The sequence below is a fragment of the Chaetodon trifascialis genome, chromosome 12 (assembly GCF_039877785.1).
Source record: "Chaetodon trifascialis isolate fChaTrf1 chromosome 12, fChaTrf1.hap1, whole genome shotgun sequence".
Lineage (NCBI taxonomy): Eukaryota > Metazoa > Chordata > Actinopteri > Chaetodontiformes > Chaetodontidae > Chaetodon > Chaetodon trifascialis.
The window spans coordinates 21,601,750-21,620,656 of NC_092067.1; the positions used below are offsets into that span (position 1 = coordinate 21,601,750).

Below are 18,907 nucleotides of genomic sequence, written 5' to 3' on the forward strand. Positions count from 1 at the left end.
CTAGGGGCAATTTTAGTCACCAATTAACCTAATGAGCATGTTTTTGGTCTGTGGGAGGAAGCCGGAGTGCCCGGAGAGAACCCACGCATGCACGGGAAGAACATACAAACTTCGCACAGAAAGGCCCCGCCCGGGGATTGAACCGGCAACCTTCTTGCTGTGAGGCACGCGCACTACCTGCTGCACCACCATGCTGCCCCAGATTGGGAGGTCTTTTCCCATAATTACAAACAGCAGCAACAACAACGTGAGAAAACGTGTATTTATACATGCAGCCCGGAGGAGTGTCAACAACTGCCAACCACAGCAAGAACTGAATACGATGGTGGGATACAAATGAGCAGCTTCTGGCTCACCGTGACAGAGGCAGTGAAAGCAGTGGAAGTGCACAAACAAGTGAGACCTGATATTTAGACTCGTGTCGTGGTGCTCAGAAAGCGGCTGATTTGCAGGAGTCACCTGCTTCCTGTTGAAGCTCAGATGGACCTGCAGTGCAGTAGGTGGTCGGCTGTGTTTTCTGATGTTCAGTGTTTTGTTCCACCGTCAACCTCTGCAGCTGATTGTGGAGAACATGGAGGAGAGAAAATGACGTGGTTGAAGCTTTTATCTGGGATCAGAGTGGGGGTGGTGCAGTCAGTGTTCGTCTCATCAAGATGCTCCAACATGGCTTTGATTTTTTCTTCTTTGAGGCCAACCTGAGCTTAAATAAATGTGTTTTTTAAGTGATTTGAACAGTGCTGGAATGTAACAAAATACAGTTACTCAAGTACTGGAATATAAATTTAAGGCTACTCCACCAATACTCGACTACATTTAGTTACTTTTCAGATTACGTTTTTCAGACGTTATCTTGTCCTGTGAAAACCATGTATCTATGCTTTTTACCAATAGACTAAAGGATGAAGTGTCCTATTTCTTAAGCTAAATAAACTACTTTAAAACCCTCTCCCTCTGGAAAACAAAGCTGCTTTTCTGAGCTCATGAACAGTTGACTTTCAAGAGGACAGCAAAGCATATGACGATGATGAAGCATATGATGATCCTAAAGAGTGTGCGCTGTGCTACGACAGCACATTTGCATTCGTGCTCTAAATAATTTGTCAATAACTGAAAATACTATGTGTTTTCCTGACAGACGTCTTCACTGCACCAGAAACTACATCCACATGCACCTGTTTGTGTCCTTCATGTTGAGGGCCGTCAGCATCTTTGTGAAGGACAAAGTCGTCCATTCCAGCGCTGGATTGCAGGACTTCGATTCTGCCCTGTTGGACAACTTAAAGACAGTTAGCATGGCACCACTGGACACGTCTCAGTATGTAAGAACCAGCTCTACTATCTAGCTAGCCACTATCTCAGTTAATAAAGTGGTGAGTGAAAATGACTGAAGTGGCGCTTGTCAGTCAGTCTGCCGTCTGGTGTGCTCTTGAATTGTGTGTAGAGATAATGAGGCATCTGCTGGCTTGTTTGTCTTCTGAACACCTGATGTTGTGCGAACAGCCTTGTTTTGACAGAGTTTCCTTACTAAGCTGCGTTGCAGGGAAAATAACACAAAGAGGACATTTTGTACTAAAAGGACTGAACACTGTGTACGTACTGCAGTTTAATTTGTCTGACTCATATAGCTGAAGCTATCTACTGTATTTTTGCACATATCATAAGGGACTGCTTACTATGAATTACTAGTAATCCTTGTGTCTTTTCTGTGGGTGGTGGTGTGTATCCAGGCCGGTTTTGGTGGTTGGTTTTCTGAGTCAAATGTCCAAGGTTGCGTCCCTGGCTACATACATTAGTGTCATTTTAGCCAATAATAATATGCCTGCGTGAATTCTCTCTCCTGCATGCTGATTGTTCTTTTTTAAAAGTAGCTTCACTTCCTCTTAGTGACTCCTGCATGATGAAGAGAGGCCCTCAGGCTGGAACCAGCATCGTGCATCCAAACATACGGTTTGAGGAGACTGAGAGCAAAGGAAATTACAGCTTTGAGAAGAAGAGTTAACAGGAGACATTGTTCTGGTTCTGAATGCGAATAAAAACAGTGTAATTGGTTTTTGTTTTGGGGCAGGCACCTTCCTGATTTCTGATGCTGTTATCAACAGGGTGAAATTAAACCAATGCTCTGACTTTTCAAAAAAAAATAAAAAATTGTGCCACATAGTCAAGAGGCTTTTAAACGTACCTGTGAGACAGGGTTGACAAATTTATAGCCTCTAGAGTGTACAAATAAATGTGTTTCTTTTTTCTTTTGAAAGGAACATTTTCTCTAATTTCACCCAAACGATGACAGGAATACAGATAAAGGCGCCGCAGTCTACTCATTTGGCGTCTGCAGGGTTGCATGAGGAGTAATCTAAAAAAAAAAAAAAAGGTTATGTTATCTTAAAACTGCACAGGACGCTTTCATCATTAAAACTCTACAGGCAAGTTTCTTTTTGGCAGTCACAGTCAGCCTCCAAAACAAACTAATCAGCCACTCAGCACCAGTAATAATAAAGATAATGATAACAATGATGATAATCATGAACTTTATTTGTATTGAACCTTTCATACCATAAATGTATCCCAAAGTGCTTTGCAAGGATGCAGTCGTCGTCACTGACAACGACTGCATCCGTGATCGTCTTTCAGCAGATGATCAAAGTGCTCTTCAAGGCAAATAGTGAACAATATGTGTAGCTTGGTCCTCGTCCATCAAGGGGCTCGTATACGAGGACGAGGACCTTAAAATCAATCCTGAATGTTACAGGAAACCAGTGCAGAGCAGCTAAAACTGGACTAATGTGCTCTCTCGTCTTGGTTCTGGTAAATAGTCGAACTGAGAGTTTTGAATGAGCTGAACTACTCAAGATGATTAAGATATCATCACTCTGCACTTTTTCTTTTTTTTTTTTTAAATGAACTTTGGAATTTATTTTCATCAGAATTTAGTCTGCTGATTATTTCAGTAAGAGCAGTTTCAGTGCTGTGATTTGTTCTAAAATTCTTCCAAAATGTTATTTTCTTTAAAAAAGACATTAATTTGTGCCGAAACTATCTTTTCTAGTATCTTACTGATGAGTGAAAGGTTGGATATCAGCCTCTGGTTGGTGCATTACTATCTGGGTTGGGTTTCTTTAGTAATAGTTTTACAGCAGCTGTTTGGGTAAGATGCCTGTTTGCAGACTTGTATTCATAATCTTCAGGACATGACTTTATACACTGTCACTGCTTTAAAAATGCTGTAGGAACAGGGTCTACACAGGAGGAAGATGAGTTAGACTCAGTGAGTCTTGTAATCTTTTTTACAGGCTTTGCTGAGCCCGTCTGTGTTCACATCAGCAGCTCTGAATGAGCTTATGTTGTCATTGAAGAATGATGCCAGTTCTTCACAGCTTGATGTGGAGAACTGTGGGTGGGGTCGCTGGTCGACAGTGGAGAAGTTCCCAGCAGGAAAAGTAATGCTTTCTTGCCAGACATGTTGCTTTGTCATAGAAAGTAATGCGTTCTTTGTATATATTACTTTGAACTGTGAGCCTCGACAAATTTTCTTCCCCCCTTTAACGCTGCTGCTGTTGAACTGTGGGGTCAGTCGACTTCTTTTTAACCTGCAGTGGAGCAACAGCATTTAAGGCAGCGTGTCATTTAAAGAGCAGTCACAGCTGTGTGACTCAAACGAACATTGTCACTGTTTAACTCTGTAGTTATTACCAAGTCCAGAATGTCACCATGCTGATGAGTGGCTTCATTTATAAGTTGGCAAAGTTCAACGCTGTCCAGTGAAATTCACGAGCTCCGTAGTTCGGTAGTTTTTGTGGATATAATATTCAGGTCTCCATTCAGGATCAATCTGTCATATTCAAGGATTAATGCCTGAATATTTCGGCGACCCATCCAGTGTGCTGATAGTTCTGCTTTGAGCTGGAGAACAAGACACTGAACTGACGTAAAGTCACCCGGGTCAATGCCATCACGCACAAACTGTGCAGAAAATGCAACCCCTCCTTGCTCATTCTCATGTTTTTGATGCAACTTTTCAATCATCTTTCAAGCTGTGCAATCTCTGTCAGTCGCCCACACACTGTGCCTTTCCTGATCAGGTTTCCAGCCACAGAGGCTGCTGCTCTTTGGAGGTCACGCTCAAACAGTAACGTGATGGTAGCCTTCTAAGTATCCAGCATCCACTTTTTTGTACCTTTTTGGCAGGAAAAAGAAGGATAACATGCAACATTTTAGTTTTGTCATCTGAACACTTTGGATGATTATCATTTGTTTGGTTGAGTTCAGAGAAATCTGGGAATCCCCGTCTGGCATCAAAGGTCAGGATTGCTTGTGTCATTCAGGTGATTTGAGCCATGAATAACTGTGTTGGATTACCGGCAAATTTGTCACCCTGTAAAGAGTGAGGGCAATTTTCTTGATTTGCGCTGAACTGTGTAATTTCATCCTGGCCCTGGAAAATCTCTCGGAAGATGGCTCTGAAGGGGAATGAAAGGCTTAAATAAAAGTGAAATGAATGAGGAAACATTTAGATGGATGGATTCTGATTTATTTACATATTTATACAATGAAGCTCATCATTTTAAGGGACAGAACAAAAGTCACCGTTTGCAGACATTAAACATTTTATTATCTGGGTTTTCACAAGTGCATGTGCTGACATGATTAATACCCACCTTCACAACGCATTTATTCTGTGCCTCTGGAAATATGTGGTCTTAAAGGTGCATTTATTATTTTAATTGAATTTTACTGAATTTTTAAGATCCCCTCCAGACATGCTTTAAGACACTGTGCAGGACATAAAATGATCAGAATAATAATTTGTGTCTAACATGTTTTTTCATCAAGAAAAAGTTCTATTTCCCGAACTCCATCTATGAATATGCAAATAAAGCTCATTATGAAAGTTGAACTGCTCGATACCAGATGCACATTGAACCATAATATCACAAAATCCAGGTGAGCACAGAGAAACTTTTTCCCCTCAGCAGATGCATGTGAAAACAAACTTCTAGTGTCAAACTCACACACGTCAACCTGCACAGTGAGAGAAAAAACATCCAAGAGAATTAATAATAAGCGAAGCATATTTTAGACTGGAGGGGGATTAAAACATCTGGATCCAGTCTGTGAGAGTGGATGCTGGAGTAAAGTGGGACGTTTGAGTTGGGGTGATGCAGATGGGTTGGTTCTGTAAATCATAAAAACATACAGTACAATAAGCTTGGAGATATGCTTGTTTTATTGATTATAGATAGTGACACTTAAAATAAGGAAAAGTGAAGAATAGAATATGAATTGATTGCAGCTTTGCACATGTGGCACGTCACGATGTTGTCTTTAGAGGGAAGCCTTTTTATAGAGCAGAATTACATACTGTGTGTTATCTCTGCTACTCTGTGTATTATTAAAAGTAAAAGTAGTGATTAGTACTGATTTTTAAAGTAATTTTAAGTACATTTATTTCTGAAATGAGATCTTAAATTATAGAGATGAAAAATAATTGTTGTCAGTTTGTGAGACTGGATTTGAGGGCCTTTATTCACATGAGCATTCGGTTTCACGGCTGTGTGTATTTTTCTTCACTGTGCCACAAAATGTGTGAAATACTTTGATCACAATAGTACTTCAACACCACCACACAAACATGCAGAAACGAACAGGATGCCATAAAAGTGTTCTTTCTTTTGTAACCAGATTGGCTGCAAGGTGACGGTGCTGCTCTTCATCTATTTTCTGGCCACCAACTACTACTGGATCCTGGTAGAAGGCCTCTACCTCCACAGTCTCATCTTCATGGCCTTCCGATCAGACTCCAAATACCTCTGGGGCTTCATACTCATCGGATGGGGTGAGTAGAGAATTATATATTTGTCATGTAGCAGCATGACTTTCTAAGCAATCCTCCAATTACTTCAGCAGAAATATATCCAAGTAATACAGAGCTCAAGCTTGCAATGCTGGCGTGCCAGTGTGCAATTAAATATACGGACAATACAAGGAATTAATATACTCTTTTTTGCACCAAACGCCCAGTGGTCATAAATATTGTGTGGACACGTCTGCTGGTACAAAGTGCACTTGCATTTATAAAGAAAAGAAATATCCTCAAACAAAACAAATGTCTTTATCACTGTTTTGCAGGCAGTTGTGAAACAGAATGATCAATATCCGTTATTATCAGAAAATGAGCAGACGAAAGAGGGAACAAACATGATATTCAATATGAAACAGAAGCGCTGGAAGTATTTCTACTTTTTGTTCTTTTCTTGAACACAAGTTTCTCAACATGTTCAGTCAAGTGGAACTTTTGTGAGATTTTTTTTTTTCTCTTTGAAGTCATGTGAACATAAAGGGAGAATTTCTGTCTTTTCTCAGAGTCTCTTTTGTCAGTGTGCACTCTGTGAGAATTTAAACGGGATAGTTTAATGGCATAGAAGGATTTCCTTTGAGTCGGGCTGTATGAAAGCCCTCTTTAGGCGCGCTGTCATCGCAAACACTGCTAACATTAAATAGAGATCATGATTATGCTATCGCTCGCTTTATTGCAGAACCTTTCATGTTAATTCTACTATTGTTTGTACAGTAAGTGGAAAGCAGCTCATTTTACAAGCATTGTCCAATATCTTTAGCGAGGCAGTGTCCTGTTAATTAGACTAATTAGAGTGTTTTTATAACTAAAGAATAAACACTGGAGACTTTCCATCGTGACACCATCATCTGTAGTTGCAGCTTTGGTGCTGGTTTCATATAACAGCTGTTCAGCTGAATGTTTCTCCTGCTGATTTTGGACAATCTGCTGAAGACCAGTGGGGCTAAACCTAATGTATTCATTATATTAAACACACAAAGACACACTGCTCTGCAACAGCATCCTTTCTGCCTGATTTAATCCACACTCGCACATAGTGACACACATAAGCACTCATGTGGGACGTCAACAAGATGCCAAAAACAATACACACAAGAAGGATGCAAGTTCGCAGCTTTAGGCTTAGTGCTGTTTTGACTGGACATTTTTTGTGTTTCTTATGAACACAGTTCCTTTTTATGTCCAGTGTTATTCACCAAAGTGCATCGTTGAGGTCTAGCAAACCTCTTGGATGCATTTCTTTCCTTCTTAAAAACTTTTTTTTTTTAATAAACTTTCACGTCTGAAACCATGTGTGTGTCATGTATTTTTATGCATACACACATGAAAACAAACAAAAAGGTGGCCCTCTCATAAAAGCATGGTGTAAAACTCCACAGAGTCCCTTTCACTCGCCTTGGCATCTTCGTCTCCGTCTCATATGAACCCCTTCATTTTCTCTCTGGAGACCTAAGAACCAAATTACTGTTGCAGCACACATGTTTGCTGCTTTGGTTTGATAGAGTGAATTCAGCTGGAGGTAAGAAAGGAATCTTTTTGCAGCAGAAGAAAAAAAAAACAAAACCTTTTCTGTTCCTACTGCAGCGCTGTGTCCAGTGATCACCATAAATTTATGGTCCCATCCCTGCTCTTTCCTCTACTGTCACATTCCCATAATGCTCTCAGCCTCAGCTAAGATACAGCATCATGAAAAAATGTCCATCTGTTTGAATATGTATCGAAGGATCAGGGAACAATTAGCGTCCACTGAAAACAGAAGAAAGGAGATTTCTCCAGAGCAAAGTCAGCCTTCACAACCACAGTCTCATGCAATAATTTCAGGAGGGCGTATAAGTCATTTCATTGTTTCTGAAAAGGTTTAATTCAGACTGCCTGGTTCATGATCTGAATCCTTAGCTGATCCATCATGTAAAATCTACAATTCAGTGAGCTACTGTTCAACAGTCAAATTGTTCATAGCACAATAAAAACTGCAGGAAACGGTTGACTCGGAGGATTGGTTCGTCTGAGCAAACATAATGTGTGCACTTTGAGAAGAAACTAATTCACATTTAAATTCTGCATTGTACATTTGGAGCCTCGTCAGTTGTTGCAGAGGCTCTATTTTCTCCCTTTTTGTGGTACAAATACAGCACCTCTCTGCCTTTTTCCCTCCAAATGATTGTTTTAGTCTTTGCTGGAGTGATTTTCTCTACAAATTACCCAATGCTATGATGTGCTTTGGCTTTTACTAAACTTTACTGTCCAGCAGATTGCAGTTGGTCATCTTTTCCTTGTTAACAGCGGAGATGGCGCGACCATGTTTTGCTCCAGAGGTGGCTCGCTCTGTGTTTTCAGCAGCACAGATGCTACTGAATGATCACAGAAATATTACAGGATTACCACAGGCAGCAGTGTGTCTCTATGATCCTCTCTCTCTCTCTTCCACGACTACATGTTGCTATGTGTTATTTTGATTACTGAAGGTGACACTACTCCATAGAGGATATAGGCTACAATGCAGTATAGAGTTGAGTATTCGCAGTATATAGTTGAGAGAATATTATAGATCCAAGATGAAACTGACAGAGGTGCAGGACTGAGAAAAAAATTTTAATTCAGGTGCGATTTCAGCACCTCGGACAGGGCCATGGATTTATCAGTGCACAGCACGGTTATGATATTTCAGAGTCGAGTGTCCGACTGTCACAAACCTCAGATAAAGAACATATTCAGCGAAACCACCTGTCTGCCCCTGCACTCTTTCTGTTGCCAGGGGATGGAGAGAGGGGATGGCAAGTTATCAAGTGACCTCATGGAGATAAGCAAATCCACATGTAGTCTTACCACGTTCAGAAGGGAACCAGAGACAGGCGGTGAAGCAGCCTTTGTAGCGGGTTTGATAATTTCCTGCGCTGATACACAGATCAAGATTATGGTGGTGATTTGTTAAGATGGGTCAGTGAGACCCACTGAAAGTGACGTCGCATTTCTAAGTTTCTTTGGGAAGTTGTGTGTCTGGACTTTGGAAGGGCTTCTGAAAATTTAGCCATTTCTTTTCCATGTGTGATACAAAAGCAAGTGTGAATGTGTCTTTTTTCCACAGGCTTGCAGAGCAGATTTGATTGTGTTCAAATGGCCACATCTGTGTCATTTTAGGGCAGATGAGTTCACTGAATGTGCCCCACAGAAGAAGTATTAAGGTGCAGGGCTGGAGTGTGATGTTCTGGGGGGTGAAAGATACGAAATTGCTGCTTTTCTGTCAATATGCTGCCAGCTTGTGCAGAGAAGTCTGTGTGTCTGTGTGTAGTCTCCTCTAGTTTGTGTTAATACAAAAGCTCAAAATAAAACTGAGAAAACAACAATTGGTTTGGATGTTTAAATGATCACACATTATTCTGCATGCGATGGCAATTAGGGACTGCACCAAAATTATTGGGGAGGATGCAGCATGGGTGATGTCGAGCCCTGGCATTCAAATCTCTGTGTCAGGGCTTCATTTCCTCCATCATAATCAACTAGTAAGATGAATATTTCAGTGATGCAGACAGCAGTAACAGCTCTAGGGATGGTTTTGTTTTGGTTGTGTTTTTTGTTTTATCCTCTCTCGACAACCCAAAACAAGTGAGGTAATGCTCATCCTGACTTTGAAAGTGCGCCGTGCGGCTTAAAAAGGTCTAGAAATTAACTTAAGATGCCGAATTGCATCTCACCTTTACTTCCTCAGTATCTTGTAAAGGAAATTAAATGGGGATGTGAAATGTGACCTGTGAATCAAAGTATATGACAGCAGCACAGCTCATTGTTTGCTTTGTGTGATTTCAGGTGTTCCAGCTGTTTTTGTGGCAGTGTGGGCGATTGTCAGGGCAACACTAGCAGATGCAAGGTGAGAGAAGTCACACTGTGTGAAAATGGTCTTTTTTTCAGTCCTGAAAAATACCAAGATTTTAAAAAAGGTCAACAAGTCGATTAAAGGGTAAAATGAGTGGAAAGTGACACAAAGAGAAATTCTGCATGATTTAATTAGTACTTAATTTTGGTGGCATTTCAATCATGAGTGAGAGCCAATGAACTATGCACGATTTAATTAGCAAAATGGTTTTGAATAAATGTTTCTTAAAGGAGCTTCTCATTGAAAAGCTGCTCTCATGTCAGGTGCTCTTCATGACACTGACCGTTTCTCCCCTATGTGATTGTTAAACGTCTCATTCCTAAACCATGCTTATTAATCTGCTGCAGAAACCGCCTCCATTCTTCTGGAAGGCTTTCACATGATTTTTGAACCTGGCTGCAGGAATTGGCTCCCACTCCCAAAGTGAGTTCAGCTGCAGGGAGACCTGACTCGCTCTCAGTGGTGCTGGCAGGGGTTGAGGTCAGGGCTTTGTATGCAAAAACGTGACTGGCCTGCACAAACCTCACTTTGTGCATGCTGAAAAGGGAAAAAACTTTCCCCAAACTGTTAGCACAGCACATGATCTAAAATATTGTACACTGTATCATTAAGATTTCCCCTAATTGGAACTACGAGGCTTGGACCAAACCATGAAAAACAGACCAAATGTACACAAAGTATGTACATATACATAGTGTCAGCCATTAACTGTATTTCACAAACACAAAAGGTAAAATTATTGGTGCTGTTCAGGATTTCTACAGGAGCACCGGTTTAATTTGTACCATTACAACCATCCACCTCATCACCCGTTTATCGGAGAATCATCAGGTTTTGACCGCTGAGTTGAGAGCGGATTTTTAGAAATTCAGCTTTAATGGTATTTCCCGCCAAACATGACCTCTGTCTGACTCTCAGTAGCCGCTAATAGCATTCAATATTTGCTTCATTCAATATTTGCTTCACTGCTGTTGAAACATTGAAAATAAGCCTGATTCTGTAAACGTGCAGCTGAGGTTAAATTGCAGCACACAGTTTAATCCATCATCTTGCCTTGAGAACTGTTTTTTGTGAGGTGGAATAATAATTACTGCTTCCCGCTCAAATACATCTGCCTCTTCTTCATCTGCACAAATTGAATAGAATATAATCCACCTGTTAATGCACTGCAGTTCATGCACTGCCCTTCCCTGACACTTTAAAGTCAATCCAGACAGGAGCACGGGCCACCAGCAAAATGGCTACATCCAGATATTGTTTTTAATTATATTTCACATCTGTGTGAACATTAGCTCATTTCCATTATATGCTAAGTGGCTGTTCCCTGGCGATGTAGCTGTTAAGTGAGAGCCACACAGAGGAAGTCATTTGTGTAAATGACATTGACTTTAGTTAAGCACACTTGAGCTGAGTTGACTTCATTAGGAAATCGTTCAACACAGCACACGAATAAAGCCATCGTAAAGTAGGCAAAAACAGGCAAAATACCATAAATACATAATTAAATGCAGAGCAGACGTCTCAAGTCCTAAACCCTAAATTGCCCCTTGGTTGACTTTTTGTCCATGTATAACGACCCTGTGATCTGTCACAAAAACACAACATGCTGCCATAGAAAATAGCTTTTCTGAACAAGTCATTCAGTTAAATTATGCTCTGTCCAGACTGCTCATTGATCCTGAGAGACAGAGAGCTTTGTCATCATCATCATCATCATCATCATCATCATCATCATCATCATCATCATCATCATCATCATCATCTCATTAAGGGCAATACAAACTTGAAGTAGTAGAAGCTATATTTTAGACAGTGCAGGATTGTCAAATAACCCTGTTAAATCAAAAAAGTCTTTGTCTTTTGTTTTTCTCTGTTTCACCACTGGCATCATTCACCTCTTTAATCATCTGCGCCCTGTGCCAACGTTTTTAAAATCAAATTATTTACCTGATGCTCGCGTCCTCGTATCTGCAGCTTTGCGTACACACAACCAAACCACCACAGAGATTAAGGGAATTATGGTATTTGTTGTGTAACAGTGCAGAAGACAAATAGCGTGTTGTTGCTCTCTTGGCAGTACAGCAAATGAATTCACACTCAGTGACTCGGAAAAGACAGCACAGCTATGAAAGAGTAGCTGTGTGGAGCTTGTATGCTGTTGCTTTGTTGTTGCTGGTACTGTATCAGAGTTGAAGTAGCTCTGTAATAACTGTTGAGGTCATGGGAGCTGCTGATGTGCTGCATATTGCAGAATACATTGTGATAACTTTTACTCATTTAATTTTTTCATTTTTAGAGTGCTAACCTCTATGAAAGTTTAGGAAGTCCATGTATGGATGTACTGCTATTTAATGTTTGTGATACAACTGCATTAAAAAAACAAATCCAAAATTGCAAAAGTAATGGTTCATATATGGAGATAACACCAGGCCAAAATCCTGAGATTGGTACACATGACATGACATGTATGTGATGTCGTGTACTGTAGAAGATTTTTTTTGACAAACATTTTATGCAAATTTGAGTATTTTCTAATGTAAACCTCCATTTTTGTTTTCTCAATGAATTTAGCCAATAGTCTGGTACCAGTTTACCTTTGAGTGTGTCTCATATTTCTCTGAACCTTCAAATTGTCTTTTAAATAACACAAACCACCTTCTTCTTCTTTGCTCTGCTCTGTAATTTATTCCCGCTCCTCTAACTTCATCTTCTTCTCTGAATTTGTGTCAATGGCAGGTGTTGGGAGTTAAGTGCTGGTAACATTAAGTGGATCTACCAGGTTCCCATCCTGACAGCCATTGGGGTAAGATTGTGAGTGTGAAAAACAGACTGTCAGTGTTAATAGCTGTTTTCATCATTGCCAGTCGTCCCTTTTGTGCATGTGTCCAACCCTTGGAGGTGTGCCTCTATTCCAGCTCGTCAAATACTGACGTTTTGTCACATACTGACGTACAAGGTACCATTCAGCTTCTGTATGAATGATAGGCTTTCTAACACACTGTTAATGTTGTGAAACAGTTGCAGGTCGGTTTGGTTTCGGCACCAAAAATACTTGGTTAGGTTTAGGAAAAAGATCAACCCCCTCTACTGTTTCTAAAACGTATTACTGCTGACACTATTGTCTGTGAAGATTGTCATTCATCCGGCTCAGGGTGCTTCTGAATGCTTCCAAACAGGATGTGCTTGACATTTCACCTGTCATCCAAGAGGCTGTCCTCTGGAGGACAAATGCCTGAGACATACCACCAGCACTTGTTCTAGTTTCATATGGAGTAATAACATAGTTTGAAGAGTGCTTTGGACAAACAAGTAACTACAGCAGAGGTCACGTTGGGGTGGATGGGGAGTAGAAGAAGACATCTGGAGAACAAGCCTGAGCTCATTCACTCATTTAATCTACAATGGAGACATGAGAGCAGATGGAAATGGTGCCAGCTGGACCAGATTGCGAGTGAGCCTTCACTTTGCCAGGAGATTGCACCTGTTGGCAGACTAACCTGCAGAGTGAAATCAGTGTTTATAGGGAATCCGTCTAAACGCTGATGGTGTCATTATTCTACAGCCATTACAATGTGCAACCAAAATTAATGTCATAATGATACGTTAAGCAGAAAACTTAGATAAGTGCATGAAGTTAAAATAGGTCAACACTGACATTTGGTTTCAAACGGGGACATGAATCCTGTTCTCCTGCATTAAAGTCCTCCTCACGTGGACTTTTTAACTCTTTGACGAGCTGGGAATGAGAATGGTCAGGCGTGTCTGAGTGAGGGTATAAATCCAGAAAAAATAGCTTTCTTAGCTTATAACAGCATCACACGTGGTATAAACTTGCCTTCTTCAGTCAACATTTTGGTGGAGCAGATGAAAGCCGAGTTAAAGAAAGAGAGCTGAAGACGCTTGCTGTGATAATGACGTTCAAGATTTGAAGTGCTCGTGTAATGTTAGTGCTTTGTAGTGTTGATCTCAGTTGAGTCATTTATCTCTCTGTTCAGCTTTTAGTTCCTGCAGTGATTGATCCATTTTATGCCACTTTACACATCTGCTTCAGCTTCACTGCACCTCAGGGGGAAATATTTTTTACTCCCCTTCGTTTATTTGTTTACTCTTCAGATTAAAATTATTAATCAAATCAACCAATAAATGTTGATATTCTGCATAATGAGTGCTTTTATTTTGGTAATTTTAAGTAGATTTTTAATGCTAAGCCTTTTTATACTTTCACATGAGGAAGTTTTTGAATGCATGTCTTTTCCAACAGAGTATTTTTACACCACGGTACTGCTGCTTACAAAGTACAAATTTGGCTTTCAGACTATATTATATTTTGGCAGATGACTTTAATTGACACTGATGCACTGAGGAATTTAGCATGTATGTATTCCCCCAAAACTTATGTTACTACCACACACACACGCACGCACGCACGCACGCACGCACGCACGCACGCACGCACGCACGCACGCACGCACGCACGCACACATTGAAAGCAGCAGCTGCAGTCCTCCATCAGTGTCTCTGCTCAGCCACAGTTCTGCTGTGCACTTGCAGAGCTGAAGTGAAGCTTCGGTGCAGCTATATATGAGCAATTACTGTGTCAGTGATAAAAGCTTTAAAGATCAGGCTTTTTCAAAAGCTGACACTGTGGCCATGGAACCACTGAGTTACTCTCATTGTCTACAACTTACATTTGCAGCATTAAAAGTGAGCTGAATTAGCTATTAGCAGTTTCTATTTGCAGAGCGCCCACGGACGTGCAGGCAACTGTCACTGCATTGCATTAATACTGACGGCAATCTTAAAAACATCATGATTATAGATAATGGTGTCTCTGGAAATTGTGAGTCACATTCAGTTTAAAAATATGTCTGTTATGTCTGCGTGTTGTTGGAGTTATGATTCTGTTATTGATCCAAATTGGGGATATCAGGCATTAATGGCTTTACCTTACTTGCCTCCAGGAGCTGTGTGTCACAGTGACGGCTGCTCTTCATATTTCTGTTTCTCTTGGCATCACATTTCATGCTGAGACACACAGACAACCAGCCTCAATGCCTGAAAGCACACTAGTATTGGATGATTCTGCAAAACCTCAGGTTCACTGGCACAATTAAAACATTGCTGATGACATTTCTCTTTAATCCTATAATATATCTACAGGATGCAACAGTTGCTAGGCACATACAGCTCTATTTTGTGATTTTTACTGATCTACATAGATTGGGAAAAATGATCATACTCACTTGTCTTTCAGTGACAGAAAACTCACTGTGACACACTGTGGATGCACCAGAACTACTAGCTGCACAGAACATCCCTGCCAACATTGGTCTCCAATTATGCCATGGTCATGGCATGGCCAACTAAAGTAAAACCATCTGAGCATAATTAACCCTCAGACAAAAAGTGAGCTCAGAACTGTTCCACTGTCCACGTTATTATTGTTATGTAATGGAAGGAGCAGCAAGTCAAGACGTGCTGAGTTAAATTAACAAAGAAACAGAGAGGAGCAAGAAAGACAAATCATTAAAAAGTCTGAATGTCCTTGTCAGTTTCTGGGAGAAATTATGCAGATGCATGTGCATATATGTACACTACACACACCGAGATGGAGGTAAACCACAGTAACTGTAGAGCAAAGACAAAAGACTGTGTGTATATCAAAGTTCCCTCTCGAGAAACATCAAGTAAATGTCTAAAAATGTGCTTTCATGTTTTCGAGTGTGCAGTGGTGCAGAAGTACAACATCATCTCTCTTTGTCTTCCTCTAATTCAAATTCTTTTTAGCTTCATGCTATCAAGCAGCGGTATTCGATGCCATTGCAAATCATGGTCAACAGTCTCTGTCTTAAACTGTGCACAGCAGCTCTGCAGGCTGCGGAGTCTTTCAGCGTTGGAGCCAGCCATACAAAAACACAAATTAAAGAAAAGGGAAGTTGAAGGGAGTGCTTGGTCATGCGACGTCCTGCCGTGAGCACCACTTTTGCAACCACTGTGAATTAATGATCAAACTCCTGAAAAATGACACATTTGTTGAAAGGCATGTTTTGACTAGAGTCGAGTTAAGCTGCCGCCAAGCTGGTAAAATCTCCTGCAGATCCCAATCAGGGACAGCTTTCCTGTATCAGGGCTAACACTGTGCTGGCTCAGACAGATTACCTCCTGGAGATAGAGCACGCGCTATGCTGTAGATTCAGTTCAACAGGCCTCATTCACCATGCAATGAATTACTTCTAATGTGTCAAAAGAACTCCTTGTCCCAGGAAAGTTCTTATTTCCGTGTCCTTGGGCTTTGTTTTCTTTTGACGGCGTTGTAATAACCTAACAGAACTCAGATTCTTAACAGCGTGGCTCTGTGGATGACAATGTCAGTTAGTCAGTCGCTTGGTCGACATGGCAGATTGGCTGTCATGACATTTTGCTTACATATCCATGTCCCCCAGAGGATGAATCCTACTGACCTCAGTGATCCCTGATTTTACCTCTAGCACCACCACAAGCAGGTGAAGCAGTGAGTAGCACTGCCGCCTCACAGCAAGAAGGCGTGGAGTTGGCATGTTCTCCCTGTGTCTGCGTGGGTCTTCCTCCCACAGCCCAAAGACATGTGGGTTAGGTTCATTGTCCAGGGTGACCTGTCCTGCCCTGTTAGCTGCGATTAGCTCCAGCTGATGAAACGTGTGAACCATGTCCCAGACATTCACGTCCTCTCTGGTCCTGCTGTGTTTAATTAGCTACTAAACACTTTCACATTCACACTGAGGAAGATATTTTTTTCCCACCGCCTGGGTCAATTAAAGATGTGTTTAGTGCTAATTAGCAAATGTTAGCATGATAATATATTAAAGTAGCATGGTGAATATGCTAAACATTAGGTCATGTTAGCATATTAGCATGCTGACCTTAGTATTTAACTCAAGGCTGTCCAAGGCTGAAACTAGATAAAACGTGGACCATGATATACCATAATATTCACAGTTTCCACACGTTCCATCATTAATTCCATACTGTACATCTAATTATGCAAAAACTATGAATTTTCAGTCATTTCAGGGCATTTGATTTCTAAGATTTCAACATCATATACATTCAGCTAGCAAGCTCTTTTATTCTCTGGGTTTACAGGGTCAAGCAGCACTTTCTGGCTGATGTACATACCAATCACAAGTGAAGCATTTCCTCTGTTAAACATGCATACCCACTCATCCAGCTGCATTTTTGTCTGTGTATATACATATAATAACAATAAAGGAACGGAGAGAAGAGCATCAGACTAAGGTACAAAGCGTCATCAAAGCCAGTTACTCATGTAAGGATTTTACAAGTGGCACGTAGCACTGGAGACATGATGCACATTCAGTGGTCCGAGTCTTTAGCTGTGGAAAACGTAAGCCCCAATTTGCATCTTTCAAATTACTTTGCCACAACCTCATTAAAGTCTCAGAGAAGAAATCCTAGAATTTGGCAAGAAAAGGCAGCTTTTTTTTCCATTTTAGTAATTATGAAAATTGAATCGATTCCACAGAACAGTACAGTGGATCACCTCTAAAGTGTTTTATTGGCAACAAATTAACCTTCAAGAGTTGCCTTATGGTAAACAGAGTTGAGGCAGATAATTGTTCAAACGATGGTTCCATAAAGTTGAAAAATGAAGTGTTTGTGTCACCAGATAAGTGACATTTCAATGCTGGAAACGTGTTTTGTGCTGTTTTCTTTAACTTGCAGTGATAATATGTCTTTTGTGAATATTAATGAATGATAAGCACATGTTTGGCTCCACTCTTGCAGATGTAGATGTTCTGTAGTCCATCAAAAAGACCCTCATCTACAATTACCAGTGACTTCTTATTTTCCATATATGCCAGTTACAGTAACGGGTACTAAGAGCACGTACATGTACTGCATAAATAAATAGTTTTCCATCTTTGTTCTGTTTCAGCTCAACTTCATCCTGTTCGTAAACATCGTACGAGTGTTGGCCACTAAAATTCGAGAGACAAATGCCGGGAGATACGACACCAGGAAGCAGTACAGGTTTGCACTCAGCTGAGTTTGATGCACATCGTTCTCCAGCCTCTTTCTGTGATCGCTCACCTTGAACGTCAACCTCTGCATGCTATTTATGAACTGCAGTGAAATGCATTATATGTCAGTTATGACCCGTAGCATGATTTTGTGTTCAGTTAACACAAAGTTTAGTGATTGAGGTGATTATAGAAGGTGAATGAAGGGCAAAGAGCTTTCACAATCAGTTTTGTGTAGTTGGGACCAATGTTTCCGAAATGCCGTTCCATGTGCGCAGGAAGATTTCACAGTCTTGGATAAATGGGAGAAATTCCAGTCAAACATTGTCTGTGTTTATGGGCCCTATTTTCCCCATTTTCTGTTAAAGTGACTCATGGGCACAGTTGCTCCAGTATATTACGAGAATGCTGCAGCCGGCAGCTGCGAAAAGTCGACATACGTCCACAAAAGTGTTTGTTTTATTTTGTCTCTGACAACATAATGGGAAGGATCCTGACGGAGATAAACCTTTGCTGTCTGAGAGTAAGATCCTTTTTATTTAAGCAGAAACAGCTGCTGTATTTCTCCAGACCCCATTCAGAGAAGCAGTAATTTTGTCATCGTTGAGCACACTTCATTCAAAGCCCAGACACAAAGTAAAACTCACCAAAACCATCTTATTTCGTGTTTCCACTGTTCTACCAATCACCACCGATTCTGGTCTGGTTGAAATGAACTCTTAATTCACCGAGCTGGATGTGAAGTATCAGGAGAGGAGCCAGAGGGAGGTCATAGATCAGAGGGGCAGCGTGGAAACCACCGTGTAGAGCCATGACCAGAGAGATTTAAATATGTCAGACTTCAGCAGATTTTCCCTTTAAAAAAGCAGAAACCCTGGTACATAGCCATGTTGTGTTTAACCTTAAAGGATAAAGCTGTCTGTTATGGCCAATAATCCCCCAAAATGACCAAAATCAACAGCCCCTTAGTCCATCTCTCAATCATTTCTGACTTCACCACCCCGTCTTTTACCCTCAACACATTTTGTTGCTATAAGACGAGACCCTATAAAACATATCACAAATACATGGTCTCATTTTACAAAAGGCTCTGCAGCTTCCTGGTTACTGTGGTTTTCTGCAAATTTTACTCAAACAGAATAATTTGTGCATTGAGATTATTTT

General features: G+C 40.7%; 1 protein-coding gene across 1 annotated transcript in view; it reads left to right on the forward strand.

The window, feature by feature from the left end:
• Positions 1–18,907, forward strand: part of pth2ra (parathyroid hormone 2 receptor a) — a 40,692-nt gene that overhangs the window by 14,401 nt on the left and 7,384 nt on the right. The window contains exons 6-10 of the mRNA XM_070976149.1: positions 1,136–1,319; positions 5,677–5,830; positions 9,656–9,716; positions 12,459–12,525; positions 17,659–17,753. Of these exons, the coding sequence (XP_070832250.1) occupies positions 1,136–1,319; positions 5,677–5,830; positions 9,656–9,716; positions 12,459–12,525; positions 17,659–17,753 (561 nt within the window). The remainder of the gene's footprint in view (positions 1–1,135; positions 1,320–5,676; positions 5,831–9,655; positions 9,717–12,458; positions 12,526–17,658; positions 17,754–18,907) is intronic.